At 53.8% G+C, this 20,106-nt stretch overlaps 2 protein-coding genes across 6 annotated transcripts; one reads left to right on the forward strand and one right to left on the reverse strand.

Annotated features, from left to right (window-relative positions):
* Positions 1-7,887: 7,887 nt before the first annotated feature.
* Positions 7,888-14,301, reverse strand: Emc10 (ER membrane protein complex subunit 10). Of its 2 annotated transcripts, XM_059278133.1 has the most exons (8): positions 14,017-14,301; positions 12,544-12,616; positions 10,574-10,683; positions 9,867-9,971; positions 9,467-9,648; positions 9,280-9,373; positions 8,501-8,587; positions 8,151-8,322 (listed from the first exon to the last, which is right to left on the reverse strand). In XM_059278133.1, exons 1-7 carry the CDS (start codon positions 14,128-14,130, stop codon positions 8,501-8,503), a joined length of 765 nt encoding a protein of 254 aa, XP_059134116.1. In that variant the 5' UTR covers positions 14,131-14,301; the 3' UTR covers positions 8,151-8,322. The 2 variants fall into 2 exon arrangements, with proteins under 2 accessions (XP_059134109.1, XP_059134116.1); XM_059278126.1 differs by lacking the exon at positions 8,501-8,587 and having other exon boundaries at positions 7,888-8,322; positions 14,017-14,300.
* Garin5a (golgi associated RAB2 interactor 5A) lies at positions 14,300-19,113 on the forward strand. Of its 4 annotated transcripts, none has more exons than XM_059278146.1 (5): positions 14,349-14,518; positions 14,676-14,794; positions 15,287-15,417; positions 18,127-18,400; positions 18,949-19,113. In XM_059278146.1, exons 1-5 carry the CDS (start codon positions 14,449-14,451, stop codon positions 19,003-19,005), a joined length of 651 nt encoding a protein of 216 aa, XP_059134129.1. In that variant the 5' UTR covers positions 14,349-14,448; the 3' UTR covers positions 19,006-19,113. The 4 variants fall into 4 exon arrangements, 3 of the variants coding, with proteins under 3 accessions (XP_059134138.1, XP_059134129.1, XP_059134122.1); XR_009382545.1 differs by lacking the exon at positions 14,349-14,518 and adding an exon at positions 18,625-18,854 and having other exon boundaries at positions 14,525-14,794; XM_059278155.1 differs by lacking the exon at positions 14,676-14,794 and having other exon boundaries at positions 14,300-14,518.
* The last annotated feature ends 993 nt before the right edge of the window (positions 19,114-20,106 follow it).

A 20,106-nucleotide genomic window follows, 5' to 3' on the forward strand; every position in this document is an offset into this window, starting at 1 on the left:
TCCTGTTTTCCTCTTCTCCTTTTCTTCTGTCCTCTCTTTCTGCCATACTCTCTCCTTCTCCCTCCTCTTCTCTTCCTCCTCTTTTTGGTCCTCCTCCTCCTTCCCACCCATCCATGTCTCCTCACCTTTCTCTGTTTGCTCCCGCTCTGTCTTGTTCCTAGTCCCTTCCTCCTTTTGTCTTCCTTTCTTTCTCCTTTCCTACAATCTCTTCTTCTGCCTTTGTCCTCCCTTCTCCTCTCCTCTTCCTTATCCTCTCTGCAACTCTTTCTACTCTACAGCCTCCTCCTCAACCGTCACCTCCTAGTCCACTGCTTCAGTGCCTTGCTTTCTCTTCCCCTCTCTCTCCTCCTCTTCCTCTCATTTCCTCTGGCACCTTCACAATTTTCTTTATCCCTCTATCTCCCTCTGCTCTATATCTTAGACACACTCTAATTTCTTTGTCTCCTTTTGGTTTTTTGAGACAGGGTTTATCTGTGTAGCAGTCCTGGCTGTCCTAGAACTCACTCTGTAGATCAATCTGGCCTCAACTCAGAAACCAGCCTGCCTCTGCCTCCTGAGTGCTGGGATTAAAAGTGTGCACCACCACCCCTGCTTATTTCTCCCTCACAGCACCTTCCTGCCTCGTCCTGACTCCTCTTTGTCCTCTCCTGCTTTCAGCCTTCCCCCTTTCTCTCTGGACCCTCCCCTCTCACCTGTGCTGGGTCTCTAGACTGGTCCCTGCCTCAGAGGAAGTGGAGACAGGATACCCAGGGTTTGATATCCTCCTGGGTGCCCCCACGCAGTCCTGTCTGGCTCTGAGTCCCATAATAAATGTGATCAAGGGTGTTCAGTTCCCTCCTCTACCTGCCATGTCTTCCTTGCTCTTTTCTCCACTCACACCTCCTTCCCCTCCCTAGGCTTCCCATTCTCCGTTTTCTGGGGCTCTCTGCCCTGTTTCCTTTCTGTCCTTGCTCTCACTGTTCCTTCTGGGATCTTCTTTTGTTCTGTTCCCTACACCACTCTCTCTTCCTCCAGTTTCTCTGTAACCCAGGCTCTCCCACCAGCTCTGTAACCCCATCCTGATAATCCCGCCCTCCTCATTTAAACTTACAAGGTGCCCCCATCTCCCGTGGCATCTCTGCTGTTTGTCTTCCTTGATCATTTCCCTCCCTTTCTTATCTTAGCTCTTCAGTCTCTCCTACTCACCTCTCTATCCTGTTCCATGACGCTGATCGCTTCTCCCATCTCCTTTCTAGCTCACCCCCTCTCTCTGGTGTCCCTCGTGGTGCTATACTCTGTCCCTTGCACTCCTGTGGTCCTCCTGGTTTTCCCGCCTCTTTCTTGCACTCTTCCTATCACCTCCGGGTGTGTGTGTGTGTGTGTGTATGTGTGTGTGTGTGTGTGTGTGTGTGTGTGTGGTATAGGACAGAAGTCAATCTTAGGTATCACCCATTTAAATTTTTTTTAGTTTGTATGTGCATGTGTGTTTATAGTGTACTCACTTGTGAATACATGTGTGGGGCTAAGAGGTCAACATCTGGTGTCTCCTCTGTTGTTCTCCACCTTAATCTTTTTTGTTTTATTTATTTATTTATTTATTACTTAATCTTTATTTATTTATTTATTTTGTTTATTGGCTAGTTTTTTGAGGCAGGTTTCTCTGTGTAGCCTAACTGCCTTGGAACTCACTCTGTAGAGCAGGCTGGCCTTGAACTCAGAGCTCTGCCTGCCTCTGCCTCCCGAGTGCTGGGATTAAAGGTGTGCGCCATCACAGCCAGGTTCCCCACTTTAACTGAACTTGTAACTTGCTGATTTGGTGAGGCTGGCCAGGCAGCAAGCCCTGGGAATCCACTGGTCTCTACCTCCCCAGCACTGGGGTTACAGGCACGTGCCAGGCTGTTGTGTGGGTGCAGGGACTCAAACTTGGGTCTCCGTGCTGCACAACAAGCATTTCACTGATAGACCTGTCTCCCGGCCCTGTCCATTCTTCTCTCTTCCTTTCTCTCATCCTTTGGCCTCTCTCCTTCCTCTTCTCTTCTTCTTTATTCCTTCTTTCCTCTGCACTCCCTCCCTCCCTTCTCCCCCAGCTCTCAACCCCAAGGGCCTCTAAGTGGACTCCTCTCCTGGTGCTGGGAGGTTCCCAGACCCTGGGAGGGAGGTGGACCACCAGTGGCCACAAAAGGTCATGGCAGGAAGCTGATTACCTGGAGCATGGCTACCAAGCCAGAGTCCAGGTGTGGGGCAGGGTCTTTGTGACACTCCTTTTTCCTATCTGTCCTGGACGCTGGACATTTCCTGGAGGAATCAGACCCTGAAGGCAGGAAGCAAAGAATCAGCTCAGAGCAAGGAAAGAGAGAGCTGCCCACAGACACAGTGTGTAAGTTGAGGGGCCAGAACAGCATGTGATCCTGGGCTGGCCAGGGATGGGCTCTGAGACTCAAGTTTAAGCTTGGTGAAGGGTGATGAGACTGTTCTGTCCCCTGCCAGGCCCTCCACCCTCTTCAGGCATCAGCAATGGAAGGCCTCCACTGACTTCAGTTTCCAGATGAAAACATCTGTGCAACACCTGCAGGACACTGAAGACCAGCAGCTGCCAGGACAGAGGCTTCTTAGGACCGACACTGCTCAGCACAGCAGAGTGTGTGTGTGTGTGTGTGTGTGTGTGTGTGTGTATGTGTGTGTGTGTGTGTGTGTGTGTGTGTGTAGCTAATGGGACTGTCACCACCTCCTGGCACAGAGTGAAACTGCAACCCAGCTGTATTAGGCACTGAAATTTGTCCCCAATAAAGGACAGTTGGGGTGAGGGAAGCTGTGGAGGAAAGGATATGGAAAATTCTGTAAAAATGAACACTTTTACTCCTAATACAGAAACATTCACAGCAAGTGTTTGCTTGTTTGTCTGAGACAGGGTCTCATGTTACCCAGGTTGGCCTTGAACTCCCTATGTAATCAAGGGTGACCTTGACCCTGATCCTCCTGCTTCTACTCCTTCAGTGCTGGAATTACAAGTCTGTGCTACACCTGGCTTCAACCAGACTCTGACTATGGAGTCTTACACCTCTGAGCCTTACACTGTGAGTCAGCAGGACAGTGTCGGAATTCCAGGGGGTGGACGCGGCATACCAGGGGACAGAATGGAAAACAGGTCTTTGACTATGCAAACCGGCTGCAGGTCTGTGCACAAGCCATCATCTTGCTGAATGGAAGGTGGGTGCAAGCGATGGCGGGTATCTTAGTTAGGTTTCTATTTCTTAGTTAGGTTTCTGTTGCTGTGAGGAAATCACCATGGCCAAAAGGAAGTTGTGGAGGAAAGGGTTTATTTGGCTTACACTTCCACATTGTAGTCTACCATGAAGGAACTCGGGACAAGGAAAGAATCTGGAGGCCGGAGTTGATGCAGAGGCCATGGAAGGGAGCTGCTTACTGGTGTGCTCGTCATGGCTTGTTCAGCCTGCTTTCTTATAGCACCCAGGACCACCTGCCCAGGGATGGCACCACCCACAATGAGCTGTGCCTCCCCCATCAACAGCTAATTAAGACAATTCAGCCAGCTGGTGGCGGTACACACATTTAATGAGAAGGCGGATCTCTGAGTTCAAGGCCAGCCTGTTCTACAGAGTGAGTTCCTGGACAGCCAGGAATACACACAGAAACCCTGTTGGAGGTGGGAGAGAAAAAGAAAAAAAGGACCAAGGGCTGAGCTGGGACCAGCTAAGTGGACACAGTGATTGTGGCAGGAAGACAGAGTTTAAGAAGCCTGGCCTGATGCACTGACTATGGGCATCAAATGCCAGGCCAGGATGAGTGGGCTGAGAGTTTGTCCTGTGGGTGCTAGAAGCCACGAGAGGGCAGCAATGGGGTCAGCTCTGGCATTGGAAGCCCAAGATGGGATGGACAGAGGGTGGGGAATGCCATGGATGGGAAGGTCAGGGTGAAGGCCAGACTGAAGGTCCAGGAGCAAACAGATGTAGCTCCAGGTGGGTGTCTTACTACAGGGCTACCTCTGGGGCAGCCTGAAGGGGCAGGAATGGTGAGGTGGGGGATGGTGCGGAGCAGGACCCTGTCCTAAGGCTGGACCAATGACAGTATTTCTAGAGCAATGATCCAGGAGCCACTGTGCAGGGGCAGAGGCACAGGGAGCTGAGTGGCAGATGAGGCTGCAGTCTGGAGGATCTAGGGCCGGTCAGGGAAGCAAGGCTGTTGGAGCCACTGATGGGAGCGAGCTGAGGCGGAGTGGCAACATGGCCCAAAGCACAAGTGAGAATGCATAATGTGCACACGCAAGCTCAGATCTCACCCAGCAAGTCATTTGGCCAAGCATCCTGCAGATACATTATGGTGAGTGAGAGAGAGAGAGAGAGAGAGAGAGAGAGAGAGAGAGGAAAGAAAGAAAGAAAGAAAGAAAGAAAGAAAGAAAGAAAGAAAGAAAGAAAGAAAGAAAGAAAGAAAGAAAACAGGAACAACGCAGGTGCGCAGGTCTCCTGCAGCACTGGCCAAGCAGACCCAAAGACCCACTGATGACTGGCTGTGAACAGAATAAGCTAGAGATGGGGGGAGGTGGCTGGAGCCTCCGCCAGCATGTGTCACACAGAGCTATAGGCTTTTGCAAGACCATCCTGCAGAGACTGCTGTTGCCCTCTGTCTGCACTGACAGCAGCTGCCTCCCACAGGGGAGCAGGGATGGGGAGCTACTCTATGTCTAAATCCCTAGCACCCTGGACAGCGAGCTCTCTGGGAACTCAAGAACTGAGTTTAGCTGGGCTGCAGCCCCAGAGTGTCCAATGGATTCAGCACAGAAGCCCTGGCTGAAAACAACCTCAAGTGGAGGCAAAGCCACCAGCTACAGACACCACAGCTCCATCCACCAAATGTACCAAGAAGGCTCTGCACCTGGAGCTTCTCAGAAGTTCTGGCACATGCACAAGCTTTAAAATTCATTCTCCTCTCTCCCTCACACACACACAACTTGCTCCGACCTGCAGGAGAGGTCTAAGGACACCTTGAGGAGTCATTTGTCTACCGTATGGATCTCAGGTCATCAGGCCTAGCGGCACCTTTAGCTGAACCATCCCACCAGTCCCAAACGTGGGCCTTGTATGAGAGCACATCCGCCATACGCACCCACCCCGCCTCCCCTTCTCCTCCTGTTATTCTTCGTCCTTCTGGATAGTTTCACTTCTGATCATGTCTATAAAATCTAGGAACCACAAATGAGAGGCTATGTGTTTCATGTGTCTCAGCCAGGCTTAGCTGCAACACTTTTCCTGTAAACACGGTTTCACTCTTTATGACTGAAAACAATTCCACTGTGTATTTGTATTTTCCTCCCCCACCCCGCTGTCACTGGACACCAGGGGTAGTTCCATGCTCTGCAGTCATCGTGCAGGAGCTCCTCTGGAACGCTGGCGTCCAGGACTTCAGGGAAGTGCTCACGAGGCAGAGTTGCATCAGACCTAGCTGCTGTGGAAGACCTAACACCAATTTCTTGAGAACCTTCTGTACCCACTTCACAGAGGTTGGGATGGTTTGCACTCCCACCAGCAGTGAGAGCTCGATGTCACACACACCCCAGCCTGCACTTGCTTTAACTGGCTGGGGTGAGGCAGAATCTCAACATAGGCTCTTGCTGTTTGAACCCAGGGCCTCGTGGGTAATGGCAAGCGCTCTACCTGCGCCACACCCCAGCCTGCACTTCCCTGACAACCTGTGAACACTTCATCTCTACTATCTGTCTCTCATCCTTTGAGGGCAGTCTATTCATTTTATTAGCTCATCTACCCCTTAAGCTGTTTTGATTTCTTAGTTTTCCAGTTCTTTATATATTCTGGATTGTTCGGCAGTGCTGTAAATGGAACCCAGCGTCTTCCTTAGTCATACTGGGCAAGCATCTAATCACCAAGCTACATCCCAGCCCAGAAGGCAGCACTCACAATCAGACAAAGTTGAGATCTGCATAGCAAACCTTCCAGAAGAAGCCATCAGACTGTGCCTCTGTAGTAATCAAGAAAGAGCTCAGCACAGAATGGAGACAGGAAGCACAGCCTCTGCGGCTGTCATCCTGGTCACCATGGAAGTTGGCAAGACGCTAGGCCACCACTCCATGCAGAACAGTCAACTTCCATCAACAGCAAGGGGACGAGAACTGGCCAAGGCCCCTGGGCCCCAGGCCACCTGTCACACTATGGTGTGCAGGGGTCTGAGTAGCCACACTGGCCAGGGAGAAGCAGCTGGGGGCATGGAGGCCCAGGAAGGGGACACCACGAGGGGACACACGACTGTGAGCTGATGTGGAGATGGCAGGCTGGAGGTTTCTGGCGGCTGAACAGGTGAGACAGGTGGCATTTTGCCCTTTCCCAAGCCCACACCTGAGGATGGCCTGTTGGGGAGGCTTTCGTAACTGGAGCACTGTGTTATGGTGTGACAGTGAAACATCCCTGACAGACCCATGTCCCAGGCAGTGCTGTTCTGAGAGGTTAGGGAACCTTCACAGGTGGGACCCAGCTGGAGGGAGCAGACCTTGAGGGCTGGGAGACCTTGAGGGGTGGGCCTTTAAAGGTCTGTCTGACCCACACTACTACGTTTCCCTCAGCGTCCTGTCTATCAGGATACGAGCAGCCTCCGTCACATCCTGGCTTGTACGAACGAAGCAGCCCTGTCAGGCCAACCCCACAAGGATGGGCCAAAGCCCTCTGAACCATGAGGCTGCTCAGCCTTTCCTCTCAGCTGCTCCTGTCAGGCGCGGCATCACCACGGCACCAATGTGACTCCAGGTCACACCTGCAGTCACCGGACTAAGGAAACTGGTCCTCACAGGGCAGAGAACGGCCTTGGTTTTTGTTATTTGTGAGGAGAGAGTCTCAAGTAGCCCAGGCTAGCCTCAAACCTGCTAACTAGACAAGCAACACGTTGAACTTCTGATCCTGCTGGCTCCCGAGTGCTGCCATGAGTATGTGCCACCATGCACAGCTGGGTTATGCACTGCTGGGAATGGAACCCACAGCTTCACGCATGTGAAGCAAGCATTCTACCAACTGAACCCCACTGGTTCTTTAAGACAGGGTCTTGCTATGTAGCCTAGGCTAGCCTTAAAGTCACTATGGAGCTCAGGCAGCCTTGGCCTACTGAATGCTGGGATTCCAATTGATAGCAAATGCACCAACACACGAGGCCAGGTTACACCCCGGCCATCCAGTGAGGGAGACAATCCGAACCGTGCAGCTGCTGTGCCAACAAGTGTAGATGTTCTGGGAAGGGAATGAACAAATGTGCCGGGAGGGTCAGGAACTCCTCCTGCAGTTTGGAAGGTGTCCCTGTTCCCACACTTTTAGTCTGCCCCAGGCATCCCTCTGTAACACGTCCTAAGACGCCATTCAAACATAAATCAGGCGAATGACAGCAGCCCTCGGGGACTATTTACAACCACAGAAGGCAGGAAGCGAGATGAACGGCGGCTGTTTAGGGAACGGTTTAATCAACAGCCACACAACACAGCTGAGGCTACACAGCAATCCCCACGCCCATGGCCACACATGTGCAAGTACACGGACGGACGGCCACAGCAGCAGCTGGCGAGCAGCTAGCTCAAACCAGGCTCTCAAAACATGCACACAAACTGCCAGAGTTACATTACGAAAGACAGACTAATGACGAGACCCACAATTCTCTCCTGGTGCTGTACCCCGAGTGGGACATCCAGAGACAGAAAGGAAGTCACCATAGTTTTCTGGGGCACCAGGAAGGGGGGCAAAGAGTACAGTATGCCAAATGGAAAGTGGGCCGGAGGCTTCAACACGCTGGCAGGCGGACCCGGCCACCAGCAGCAGAGGCCTCCTGGCCACACATCCTTGGCAAGGAGCCTAAGTGTGACAGTGAGGGGTGCATGGGGCATGGGGACAAAGGCACAGAGGCTGGAGAGAACTTGGCATGTTCCCAAACTACATGGCGGAGTGGTGTGGGTGGTGTTAATGGGTGTTCGGCAAAGGGACACAGTGCCGCACGGCAGGACACAGGTACACAGCACCCAGGGAAGCCAGTGGGCCTGAGGGGCTACAGGGAGGTGCACCCTGGCTCTCAGTCAACACAAAGAGGCTCAGGGAGAGAAGGAAGGACCTGCAAGAAGGCCAACGGGATCCTGGGAAGGGACAGCCTTCCATGGTCATGCAACAGGGAGATGGAGGGACAGGAACTTCTTCTTGGGCTTGCCAAGGACAGGAAGCTCTGGGGGACTCTAGGTGGAACAGCTGCTCACCGGCCGCTGCCCCCACCCCCACCGCCGCCCTGGCCCCCGGCGTCTGGTGCTCCCGACATCATGAGGAACAGCACAACTGGAATGATGTACATCCACTGCAGGTGGGACAGGTGGACAAAGAGACAGAGAGGAAGGGACGTAAGTGATGAGGCTGGTCCAGGATGGGGGCCATGGAAGGGAGGGGCTGGGTCCCCTAGTCACTACAGGCAGGGCCAAGGCAGGGGCAGGAGGGTGTGGGCAGAGGGCAAGGCGGGCAGGGGTCTCGGTCCTCACTTAGGCCTCCGTTGGCGCTGGCGCAGGCCCTGGGGCAGCAGGACGCAGGGCTGTGAGCAACACGGCCCCCCCCAGGATGAGGTGCCACTGAGGGAGGAGGGAGGCAGGTCAGCAGGCTGGTCACGGGAAGGGCCAGCCCTCAAGCAAGTGCAGAGGCGCAAGGGCTGAGGTTTGCCGGGCCTCAGGTCCGGACATGGGGGCTTCTGAGGCCCATGGGGAAGGTGCTTGGCCCACTGTCACTGGCCTCAGCACCCTCCCACCTCACCCTTGAGTCCTGCTGGCCTTGCTGGGTCCTCACCTTGTTGGGCCTGGCAGAAGTCTCCAGCCTCAAGGGATAGAGGACTACGTACAGCCGGCCTCCTCAGGAGGGCCTGCCCCTTGACTCCTCAGGCCAGCAGCCGCCCTCCCGGGCTCCTCTGCACCTCCACCTGCACCTCTTACACTACTCCAGGGCTCCTGCCTCCTGGTCCCGGGTCTCCCATGGATTCGACCTCCTCAGACTCCCTCACTTCTCCCAACACTGGGTTGCCCCTTCCCGCCTAGCCCTCCACGCATGCCCACAGCTTGTGTGTCCACACCCAGCTACCTTCCACGCTGCTCTGCTCCCGACAGGCCTGGGATGCCTGTGTCTGCAGACCCCCAGCCCAGGCCAGGCGGTTGGGCTTCTAGAGCCACTCAGGCCTGGACAACTCAGATGGGGCCCACAGCCCTCAGCCTCCCTCCCACCAGAGGAACACACACAGGCCACCTGCTGCGGGAGGAGAAGGAGCCACACTCACGTATTTGGCAAAGAATGACTTCTGCTCCTGAGGATTCTTGGCCTTCTGGGCCTGCTCCATCTCCAGACGCTCAATGAAGGCTGCAGTCTCCGGGCTGAACACGGAAGGGAAGGGGCGAGGTGAAGGCTAAAGCCCTGGAGCCGGGTGCCTCGGCAGCCAGGGGCCCAGGCCTCCCTCCAGCACTCACCCTGGGGCAGTGCCTGGAGGCCGCAGCTGCACAGATGTATTGAACAGCTCCAGGTCCTCGTCTTCTACCTCAGAGCCCCGGCAGCCCCCGGGGTACGCTACCACCGACAGTCCCACCACGTTGCCAGCCACATCCACATGCAAGGTCAGCTGGTCCGAGAGGTGTGACTCCACCAGGGAGCACTGTGGGAGATGGGGTGGGGGAGGAGCACTCAGGGAGAGCTACCCGGCTCTGCTGCGGTCCCCCACAAATGCACAAGCATCCTCCAGACCCCCACACCCATCCCCAGGCCCCTTGGACCATCAACAACTACGGGACTTCACAGGAGGGCCTCAATGAAGGGTGGGGACACTGAGGCAGGCAGGAATGAGGATGTAGGCAGTCCTCATGAGTGACTTACCGCTGGGACAAAGGAAGACACGTAGCCTCCAGCTTCTGAGCCATCAAGTACCCCAGGCCGTCTTGGGACCCGGACCCTGTAGAGGCCATTGACGGCAGCCACATCCTGGAGGGTACGCAGGGGCCCATGAACTGGTCAGTGCCAGCACAGCAGGCTGGTCAAGAGAATACTTCCCCGGCCTTGTCTTCACAGCACCCCCTACAACCCTTGGCTGACAAGAGTCTGGCTACCAAGTGAGGCTAAAACAGCTGGGCTGCCCTCCCCCTGGTGGAGAAGCCATCATTACCACATCAGCAAATGTTCATCTAAGCACTACTGAGCCTGGATGCAGCCACACTGGTCCCCATCCCATACACACCTCAACCCAGGTACCACAAATGGTTGCCTGTGGGGGCAGCTAAGGCAGAGAATCACCGGGAGAGCAGGCAGAGGCAGCCAGCAGGCCTCTTGCTGCCTTCCTGCACACAGAAGACACCCAGGCACGTGGCCACTGGAGCAAAGCAAGTTCCCCTGCCTCCCTCACACTGGGCAGAAGTAAAACTGTAAACATGCCAGCATTCTGTGGGAGCAAGGGCAGAGCCCAGCAGACAAGGCTGCACTTGAAGGAGCCTCTTGGGAAGGTAAGAAGGTACCCCATAGGGAAGGGTGGCTGAGCTGGGCGCCAAGCCCGTTCATGTGCAGGGGCCAGCCCTGGGCCCCACGCTCACCCGGAGGCGGCCTCGCTCCTCCTCACTGAGCTGCCGTTGCGTCGCGGACAAGGTGCCGTCCTGCTGGTTCCAGAGCAGCGAGCCACGCTTCTGGAAGTTGGCTCCGTCACCTGTGGGGAAATGGGCTCAGCAACAAGCCCATCTCAGTGACAGGTGGCTTCTTGGCCCACTTGCCTGCTGTCAGGGCAGCCCAGCCTGAGGCCCCATGGCCTGCACTGCCTTCACGGATAACTCTGGGATGGTTATAAAACTCTCTGGGTCAACCAGGGCCTGACTGTCACAACTGCCTGACTCCATTACGGAGCTGTGCGCAAAGTAAACAGCAAGCTCTGAGCTGACTGGTCGCAGTCCCTTTCGTCAGGCGGATATTGAGGCTGGCTCAGCTCTGCCTTCCCCAAAGAGGGGCCCCGCGTGCCCCAGACACACACACACACACACACACACACACAGATGCATATATATGTGTGCATATGAATGTATACATACATGTATAAATATATATACACACATGCATATGTGTGCACCCAGATGTATACATGTGATGTTAACTTGTTCTATTTAATTTCTATGAAAGAAAACTTTATTAGAGCAAATCAAGAGTACATTTTATAGAGGGAGATCCTGTCAATATTTGACAGCTGGCCACATGAGTATGAGTGTCAGGGACCCTGATGGCTAGTTTTAATTGTAACTTGACACAATCTAGAATCACAAGGAAAGAGTCTCAGTGAGGGACTGTCTGGGGTCAGGCTGGGCTGTGGGCGAATGTCTTGATTACATTCATTAGGTAGGAAGGCCCCCACTGTGGTTTGGTCCCTGACTGCGTTAAGTGTAGAGAGGGGCTGAGCACAAGTGAGCAGGCATACATTAACTCTCTCTGCTCTGAACTGTAGATGTGATGTGACCAGCTGTTTACAGTTCTTGACTGACTTCCCTACTATGATGGACTATAACTAGAACTGTGAAAGAAAAGGAAATTTTAAAAATGTGAAAGAAAAAGAAAAGCACACGCATGTGTTACGGAGTTTGTGAGTCCTGGGAAAAGACCATAGACTCAATCCAATTATAATTAAAAGGACTCACAGAGATCCGCCTGCCTCTGCCTCCCGAGTGCTGGGATTAAAGGCGTGTGCCACCACCGCCTGGCAATAATTAAAAGGTTTCTTTTTTTTTTTTTTTTTTTTTGGTTTTTCGAGACAGGGTTTCTCTGTGTAGCTTTGTGCCTTTCCTGGAACTCGCTCTGTAAACCAGGCTAACCTCGAACTCACAAAGATCCGCCTGGCTCTGCCTCCCGAGTGCTGGGATTAAAGGCGTGTGCCACCACCGCCTGGCAATAATTAAAAGGTTTCTTGATTAGACAGCCTTAAAGCTGAATCTCAGGCATGTCGTGAAGGAGTATGGGAAAGGGTTTCTAAAGGCGACCTTCCATATCTATACAAGCAAGCAAAAACTGCCAAGTGGTCACAGCAACTCAAAACAACCTTTGAGCAAGTTACAGAAGCCAAAAAAACAATTAGCCATATAATAACAAGTAGATAGATGGTCAGACATTTGGGGGGGGGGGGGTCACTAAGTCAGGGTTACTGAGAACTTATCTTCCAGGTGCTGGAGTCAGGGACAAACAGCTAGTAGGTATCAAGATGGGATGCCTGGCATAAAATGGGGTTTCTTTAGCCATCACACATGTACATTTGTTATATGCACATGTACACATACACATGTACACGTGCACAAACACGTATGTGTACACATGTATCTATGCATGTGTGTGTGTGTGTAATTTCCATTAACAGAGATGCAATCCAAGCCCTTGGACATGCTGGGGAAGCACTCAATCCTTGAACCCTTGAAGCCAGGTATGGGGCATGTAAAAACAGCTTCTCTTCACCTATCCGCTGTTTCCACCCTCTCCCCAGCAGGCTGTTAGGTCTCACTGGATATGTGTAAGTTTGAACACACAATGAACTCACCAATCTCAAATGAATGCTCCAGCAGCAATCCCACAGTACCACAGCCTTCACCTTCACGGCCATCAGCCCCAGCCTACAGGAAAGACAGGGACCTCAGGTAAAGACCACTCAAATTCTGGGCAGGGCAGAACCAACTGGCCCCAGAACAGAATGACAGATTGAAGGACAAGCCTTATCTTCATGTTCATATTAAATGATAGGTGCCTTCCCCAGGACTGGCCGCTCATGAATATTCAGAGTAGTTTCCATAGCTCAAAAGAAAACCATATAAACATGCTTAAATGTTATTCTCATGTCCAAGGCCCGGGTCATTATCTTTGTTTGTTTGGCTAGTTGGGTTTTTCCTTTTTGTTGTTGTTGAGATAGTCTCTCTGCATAGTCCAAGCTGGTCTCTAACTCATGATCCCCTTGCCTCCACCTCCTAGTGCTGGTATTACAGGCAAGCACCACCATGCTCTCTGCTCCCCAGGTCACTGTCAAGCTTCTCATTCATGAGTTCACAGGCACTGGCTTCCTTTGCATACATGTTAATATCCTGACCACTCACATTGTCAAGAACTCCACCCTTTTCCAGTACATTCTTGATCATACACTTTTTTTCCATGTTCTGAAACAGTCCCACTAAACCATTCCCAGGCTGGTCTAAACTCAAGACGATCCTCCTGCCTCAGCCTGCTGAGTGCTGGGATTACAGATAAGTATAACCACCACCTGCTTCATTTGTTTTGTTTTGAATTTGTATATGGGTGTTTGCTGCATGTACATCTGTGCCCCATGTGCACACCTGGTACCTGGTAGGCCAGAAGAGGGTGTTACAGACAGTTGTGAGCAGCCGGGTGGGTGCTAGGTGTCGAACCCGAATACTCTGGAAGAGCAGCCAGTGCTCTTATTTCCCCATCTCTCCAGCATCCTTTTTTGTGTGTGTGGGAAACAGGGCCTTAGGTAGCCCAGGCTGACCTTGAACTCCTAGGATGTCAGGACTGCAACTCCACGCCAAGGCCTTTGCGTTTTATGTCTTAACTTCAAGCTTCCCCTACCCAGGCATCCTACAACATTTATGCCAATGACGACCTGGCTCCCTCATGCAAATTCAGGAATACAACTCCACCCCTAGCGCTCGGGCGCTAGCGCTCTATCTTTATTGAGTCTGGGTCTCACTGTGTAGCCCTGGCTGGTCTCGAACTCACCTGTCTCTGCCTCTCGAATACCGAAATTGAAAGCGTGCACCATCACACCCACTCTTTTTTGTATTTTTGAGACAATCTCATGCAGCCCAAGCTGGCCTCAAACTCCTTCCTTGATCCTCCAGCCTCAGCCTCCCGAGCACTGGGGAGAAAGGCGTGCACCACCACGCCAAGCCTCATTCTCAGTCAGCTTAGGTTCCAAACAGCCCGCATCCTCTCATGAGTATTCACGACGCGAGCCCATCTAGCGCCCGCAGGGGGCCGCTCCACCCCGGCCGCGAGCACTCACCCCGCGCGCGGTAGCCCCGACCCGGCAGCCGCTGCCTCGGGCCCTACTAGGAGCCGCGGCTGCTATCAGCAAGAGCACGAGCAGCCGGGTCGCCCTAGCACCCGCGGTCACCATACCGAGGAGCTGAGAAGAGCCCAGCGCCGTAAAGCACGCTGGGAACCACAGGGTGCATGCCGAGGCGCCTGCGCCTGCGCCGCGTGCCGCCCCTGCGCACTAGCACCCGGTCGCCTGTCCCCTCGGGTACGGCGGCCATTTCTCCATCCGGGTCTCTAAGGCTCACCCTCCCGGCTGTACCTCCCAGGAGAGAGCCGCCACGTTCGTGACGTCATCGGACGCTAGGCGTTCGTTGTGATGTCACAGGCGCTAGACCCCGCCCCCTAGCCCTCCGGTTTGGCTCCACCCTGCGTTCCCACCCGGGGCCGGGGCGTGGCGATGAAGGGCGGGCGCGATCTTAAGCCAGTCCGGGGTGGAGCTGGTGAGGCCGGTTCAGATGGGATGGCAGGTGAGAGGAGGCTCCCTGCGCGGAGGGGTTGGCCCTGGTGAGGGAGCCCGGGAAGGCATGGGACCGGCAATGCGGAGGCCGCTGCCTCGCGTGCGTCCCCTGTCGGGGGAGTCGTACCTGGCCTCCTGGGGTGGATGCCAGCCCTTCGCCCCTGCAGACCGCCCCGTGGTTCCCGCCTACGCCCCGTGCCGCCCTGGGCGCCTCCAGCGCCACCTCCTGAGCGGCGAGTTCGACCAGCTGCGCGACTTCCCCATCTTTGAGAGCAACTTCGTGCAGGTGTGGAGCCCCGGACCTCCGCCCCTTGGTTGTACGGAGCCCCGGCTCTGCGAACTGTGCCTGGCCCCCATGATCCATCGCCCTGCCGAACTCCCCAAGTGTTCACATAACCCCTGAGCCCTCTCACCGCACACCGCCAAGCCTTTGGCTTGTTTGTGGCTTCAGAAGCCTTTGTCTCAGTTTCATTGACTGCACACATATATGGTTGTTATCCCTTAATCCTAAAATATGTGGCCCACAACCTTTTTTCTTTTGTGGTACTGTGGCTAGTACCCAGGGCTCACGTTAGGCAGGAGCTCTACCACTTAGCTACACCCCGGGGCCTCGCACTAGGGGGTTCTAGGCGGGTGCAATATACTGAGCCGTCATATTTCCAGCCCCCAACCTGCTTTCAGCTCCCCTAGTTCGTGACCCTGTCAAGATTCCCGACACCCACCAGATTTCCGTTCAATTCTGTTCTCCATCTATCCTGCCTCTAACCTCTGGCCCCAGGTGACCCGGTTTGGAGAAGTCGCCAACAAGGTCACCATGGGGGTGGCAGCCTCTAGTCCAGCCCTGGAACTGCCAGACCTCCTGCTGCTGGCTGGCCCTGACAAGGAGAGTGGACGCCTGCAGCTCCTCGGGTGACTGCCCTTCCTGGTCCCAACCTCCTCCAACCTTACAGCCACCATTCTGCTACCCGGGTTTTGGGGACCAAGAGCGCCACCAAAATACTTACCAGGCGTCTCCACTCAGAGAGATGACAGGGAAGTTCACAAGGTCAGAAGTCAGGCGAGAAGAGGAAGGACAGTTCTCAGTGACACCACAGGGTCAGGGTGGTGACTGTTCACACAATGCTTTCTGCTTTCCAGGTGCTCCTCTGTCCCAGAGAGATAAAGTAAGGCTCAGAGCCCAGGCCCACGGCCCATGATCCCATAGAGCATGCGAGGAGCTGGGACTGGAACCTGAGGCCCCTCACAATCCTGATCTCAAAGTACTGAGTTCAAGTGCACAGTTATGCTCTGCTCCTCTCACTGAAAACTTCACATGTAGAAATCAAATACTGCCAAGTACAAACCTCACACTCAGAACGTCCCTTTTCCCAGCCCAGGCCCCTGCCCTGCTTCAGCTGCGAACAGCAAACATTTCCATACTTGGAGTACATGGGCACACTCTGGTATTCTTGTGGGACCTGCATCCTTTCCCATCCTATCTCAGTTCATGAAAGACAGGGAGAAAATAGAAACTGGCCAAGCCTAATGGTACAAGCCTGTTATCCCAGCTATTTGGAAGGCTGCGACAGGAGAATTACAAGTTCAAGGCCAGCTTGAGCTATAAGAGTGGCTTCCAGGACAGCCTGGACAGCTTAGTAAGACCTTTGTCTTAAGGTAAAAAGTAAAAAGGGGCTACTGGGGGGATGTTCGCAGGCGAGCATGAAAATCTGAGTTCGAATCCCCAACAGCCATGTAAAAAGCCTGGCACCAGTCGGGTGGTGGTGGCACACACCTTTAATTCCAGCACTTGGGAGGCAGGTGGATCTCTATGAGTTCCAGGACAGCCAGAAAAACCCTGTCTTGAAAACCAAAACAATAAAAAGCCAGGTCCCATGATAATCCCAGTGTTGGGAAAGACTAAACAGGAGGATCCTCAGAGCTTGCTGGCCAGCCAGTCTACCCAATCATTTGGCTCCAGGTTCAGTGAGAAACCCTGTCCCAAAAAATGAGGTGGGAGAATATGATGAAGGAACACATTTGACCTATGAGCACCACCACATGCCAGTGCACATATACATTCAAGTCATTTAAAGAGGCCTTGGGCTATAGCATGCACAAGGGAGGAAGGGAAGAACAGAAAGATTTTGGCTGGACAGGGTGGTTCACATCTTTAATCATAGCACTGCAGAGGCAGAGGCAGGTGGTACATCTCTGAGATTAAGGCCAGCCTGTCTACAAATTTCAGTCAGCCAGGGCTATATGAAACCTTGCTTCAAAAAAAGCAGAAAGAAAGGGGAAAATGCACCTGAATTCACCCAGGTGTCTCCTTGCCTAGTGGAGAACATTACTCAAAGCGGGTTTCTGCCCTGGTAAACTGCACTGTTTCCAATAACAGTGCTTGAATATTAAATGCAAGCTTGGAGTCCCTCTGACTGACTGTCCTTTCCTGCCTGCAGCCGACAAAGTGGTTCAGAACTGTAATCCCAGCCCTCGGGAGGTGGAGGCAGGAGGAGGAGAAGTTCAGGGCTGGACTCAATGACATAACCAATTCCACACCATGGGCCTGGGATACTGATAACCTTGTCTACAAAACAAAACCAACCCTGTTGGCAATTAGCCCCACCCTACTCCAGGCTATTCCTGGATCCAGGCTGAGCCAACTTGACTTGTCCAACTTGTCCCTGTGACTGGGACATTCTTGAACAAGTCAGCAATCCCAGAGCTTGGGATCAAAACATTGTCTTCCTCTTTCCTGTGCCTCAGTCTCCTCATCTGGAACATTGGGCGGAGGGGGGCACAGGACAGTCCTTCCTATTTGTCTTTCATGAAGCACCTGGCACAGTGTAAGCAGTGTGTAAATGTCACCAACTGCTGTTACACTTAGGTTAGGGGTACCCATTGTCCACAGAAGGACACGGGTTTTGTCCATTGACTTGGTCACCGGGTAATAGGGAGCATGTGTTATATGTGTTTGTGTCCACAGGAGTGAGGAGACTGGACACATTAGGTCCTAGAGGCAATGTGACCAGGCCAGAGGGGGCTGTGGTGAAACTGCTGTAGCTAACAAACTCCAGGGGTATGAACAAAGGCCTTGTTCCACCCCCACTGTGTGGCCTGGGCCAGGTTACTTACTCTCTTGGGACTATATCTTCCTTTCCTTTGTAGGACCTTAAATCTAGCTGAAAGCCTGAGCAATTTGTTTATTCAAATATTCGTCAAGCATCCTTTCAGTGGTTTACCATATTAGGGAAAACAAGACGGGGCGAAATCAGGCCAGAGTTCAGAATCCAAGGAGCTCACATTGTAGGCACAGGGGAGGAAACAGCAGAGATGCAGAACTGTCACATGGGGTGATGGAGAGTATACTAGGCCAGAGGAGACCTCCCCGAGCAGGGCCTTCTGGTCCACAGGGAGGACCTCGCCCTGACTTTGGTTGGGCCAAGCTAAGATGCTAAGCATGGCCTGATGCAGCTCAGGTGCAGCTGTGAGGACTTGGCCGTGGGACAGGACCAGGATGTGAGAGAGGGCCCCCGTAGATGGTCCACGGCCCATCCAGCATTAGGAGTGCCCGCAGGGATCGCGACAGGGCTAGAAACACGAGGTGCAGAGGCCGCAACTGAGCCGCCCCTCTCCCGTCAGGCTGTTCCCCTTGCAATTCGTGCAGCTGTTTGTGCATGATGAGAGCCGCCACCAGCTCAAGGTCAAGTTCCGCACTGGTCGTGCCTTCTACCTGCAGCTGCGCGCGTCTGCAGAGACCCGCGACCGCGAGTTCGGCCGCTGGGTGCGTCTGCTCTACCGCCTGCGTTTCCACTCGCCCGCCAGCGCGGTCCCCTTCACACATGAGGACACTGCGCCGGAGGAGGACGAGGAGGAGGAGGAGGAAGGCCAGCAGGGACAGTTGCAGCCCCCGGAGGTGAGGGCGGGGCCGCGAGCCCAGGGATGTTAGGCCAGGAAGGATGGAGAGGGACCAGGTAGGACTGCTGGGCCCTAGACCCTTGGGTCTGAGGGAGGAAGGCTGGATCCTGGATGCCTGGGTCTGGAGGAGGAGGGCTGAGGCCTGGACCCCTGGGTCTGAGGGAGGAGAGCTAGGCCTGAATCCCTGGGCCTGAATACCCGTTCATTCCTCCTGCTTCTTAGGGATTCTAAGAAGGCGACAGGGTCTGGCAGCAAAGTGGGAACTGTGTGGCTGGTATTCCTAGCCCAACTGCCTGTAGGTTCCCAAGAGAGAGCACACAGCCCTCCCCCAGCCTCCTCTTGACACCAAGTGGGGTCTAGAGAGGAAAGCCTACTCATTGAAGGGGTGGGCTCAGCCTGGCCACACATGCCCAGTTCCCTGAAAGGGGAACAGGAGAGGCCAGTTCTGGAAGGTGAGGCCTCTTCCCAAGACATCCATGGGCCTACCTGTCCCAACCTCACACCCACGTGGTGGTCCGGCCCTCAGATACACACTCTTCTCCTTAGCATCAAGCCATAGAGGCCAGACTGGACCCGCAGGTCTCAGAACTCTGGGGGCTCTGATTCGGACAAGATCCTCCCAGATCGCCAAAGGACCGGAGATCAAGCCAGCTCAGCTCAGAGCCAGAGATGGATTTTAAAGTTAATAAAGATCGGGCTCTTAAAAACCAACACCCAGGTCCTGGCTCTTTATGCCACAATCACCAAGGCAGCAACAGGCTGCTTCTAGGTTGTTCTTCTAGCCTTCTGTGTCCTTGTTGCCCTAGTACCCACTTTCTCCAAGGCTTTTCCGGTTGCCTTCTCGTTTTTCATTTGTAGAGATGAAATCCATAGCCTCCCACATTCTAAGGAAGCACTCCACCACCGAGCCACACCCTAAGTCCCTCACTGGGGGATTCCACTCAAGGGCTCTATCTCTTTTTTATTTTAATGCATTTAATTGCCCAGGATGGCTCTGACGTTCTAGCTCGCCTCAGCCTTCCATTTGCTAAGATGGCAGGTGTGCCCAAGCCTGTCTTGATGAGCTTGGAAGTGCTGTCGCTTGAGGGTGGTGACCAGCCTGTCTCCTCCTCTCTGTAGGTAATGTTCAAGAGAGTTCAGGCCACAGGGCATGAGATTCACCTTTGACGATTGTAAATGCCATGGCAAAGCAGTTCCCTCAGCAAACGCCATCTTCCAAGATGGCAACCTCAATGGTATCTGATCTTTAAGGCTGCCTTGTGGTGGTGGCCATCTCCTACCCCAGAGTGACTAACCCCACCCACAAGAGGACAAGAACTACAGATTCTGGAAGGATGGACACATAATTTGAGTAACAGCATTTTATCACAATGATCATTCTGGGAAGATGACTGCCATCCCAAGGTTTGCAGGACTGGTGTCCAGGCTGACTTTTCTGACAGATGATGAGCTGTCACTGTGGCACTGCAGAAGAAATGAGAGATGGGGGAGGCAGAGTGAGGTGGGCTGCACCATGTCTTCTAAAATCCCCCAGGACCCTATACTGCATGTAACCATGTGACCAGCAGAGGGGGCAAGAAAGTTCCCATCCAGTGACTGTCCCTGAACACCAGTGAAGTCATTATGATCACTTCTCTCTCTCTCCCTCTCTCCCTCCCTCCCTCCCTCCCTTAGCAGGGCCACATGTAGGCCCAGCTGGTCTTG

This window comes from Peromyscus eremicus, chromosome 1, assembly GCF_949786415.1.
Source record: "Peromyscus eremicus chromosome 1, PerEre_H2_v1, whole genome shotgun sequence".
In the NCBI taxonomy this organism is placed as follows: Eukaryota; Metazoa; Chordata; class Mammalia; order Rodentia; family Cricetidae; genus Peromyscus; species Peromyscus eremicus.

Coding starts and splice junctions, on each gene's coding strand:
- Emc10 (XM_059278126.1), bottom strand. CDS start 14,130: ATGGTGACCGCGGGTGCTAGGGCGACCCGGCTGCTCGTGCTCTTGCTG. Junction 9,649..9,866: donor TGTCTTCCTTTGTCCCAGCG/GTAAGTCACTCA, acceptor CATCTCCCACAG/TGCTCCCTGGTGGAGTCACA. Junction 8,323..9,279: donor AGTCATTCTTTGCCAAATAC/GTGAGTGTGGCT, acceptor TCCCACCTGCAG/TGGATGTACATCATTCCAGT.
- Garin5a (XM_059278139.1), top strand. CDS start 14,576: ATGGGACCGGCAATGCGGAGGCCGCTGCCTCGCGTGCGTCCCCTGTCG. Junction 14,795..15,286: donor TTGAGAGCAACTTCGTGCAG/GTGTGGAGCCCC, acceptor CTCTGGCCCCAG/GTGACCCGGTTTGGAGAAGT. Junction 15,418..18,126: donor GGACGCCTGCAGCTCCTCGG/GTGACTGCCCTT, acceptor CTCTCCCGTCAG/GCTGTTCCCCTTGCAATTCG.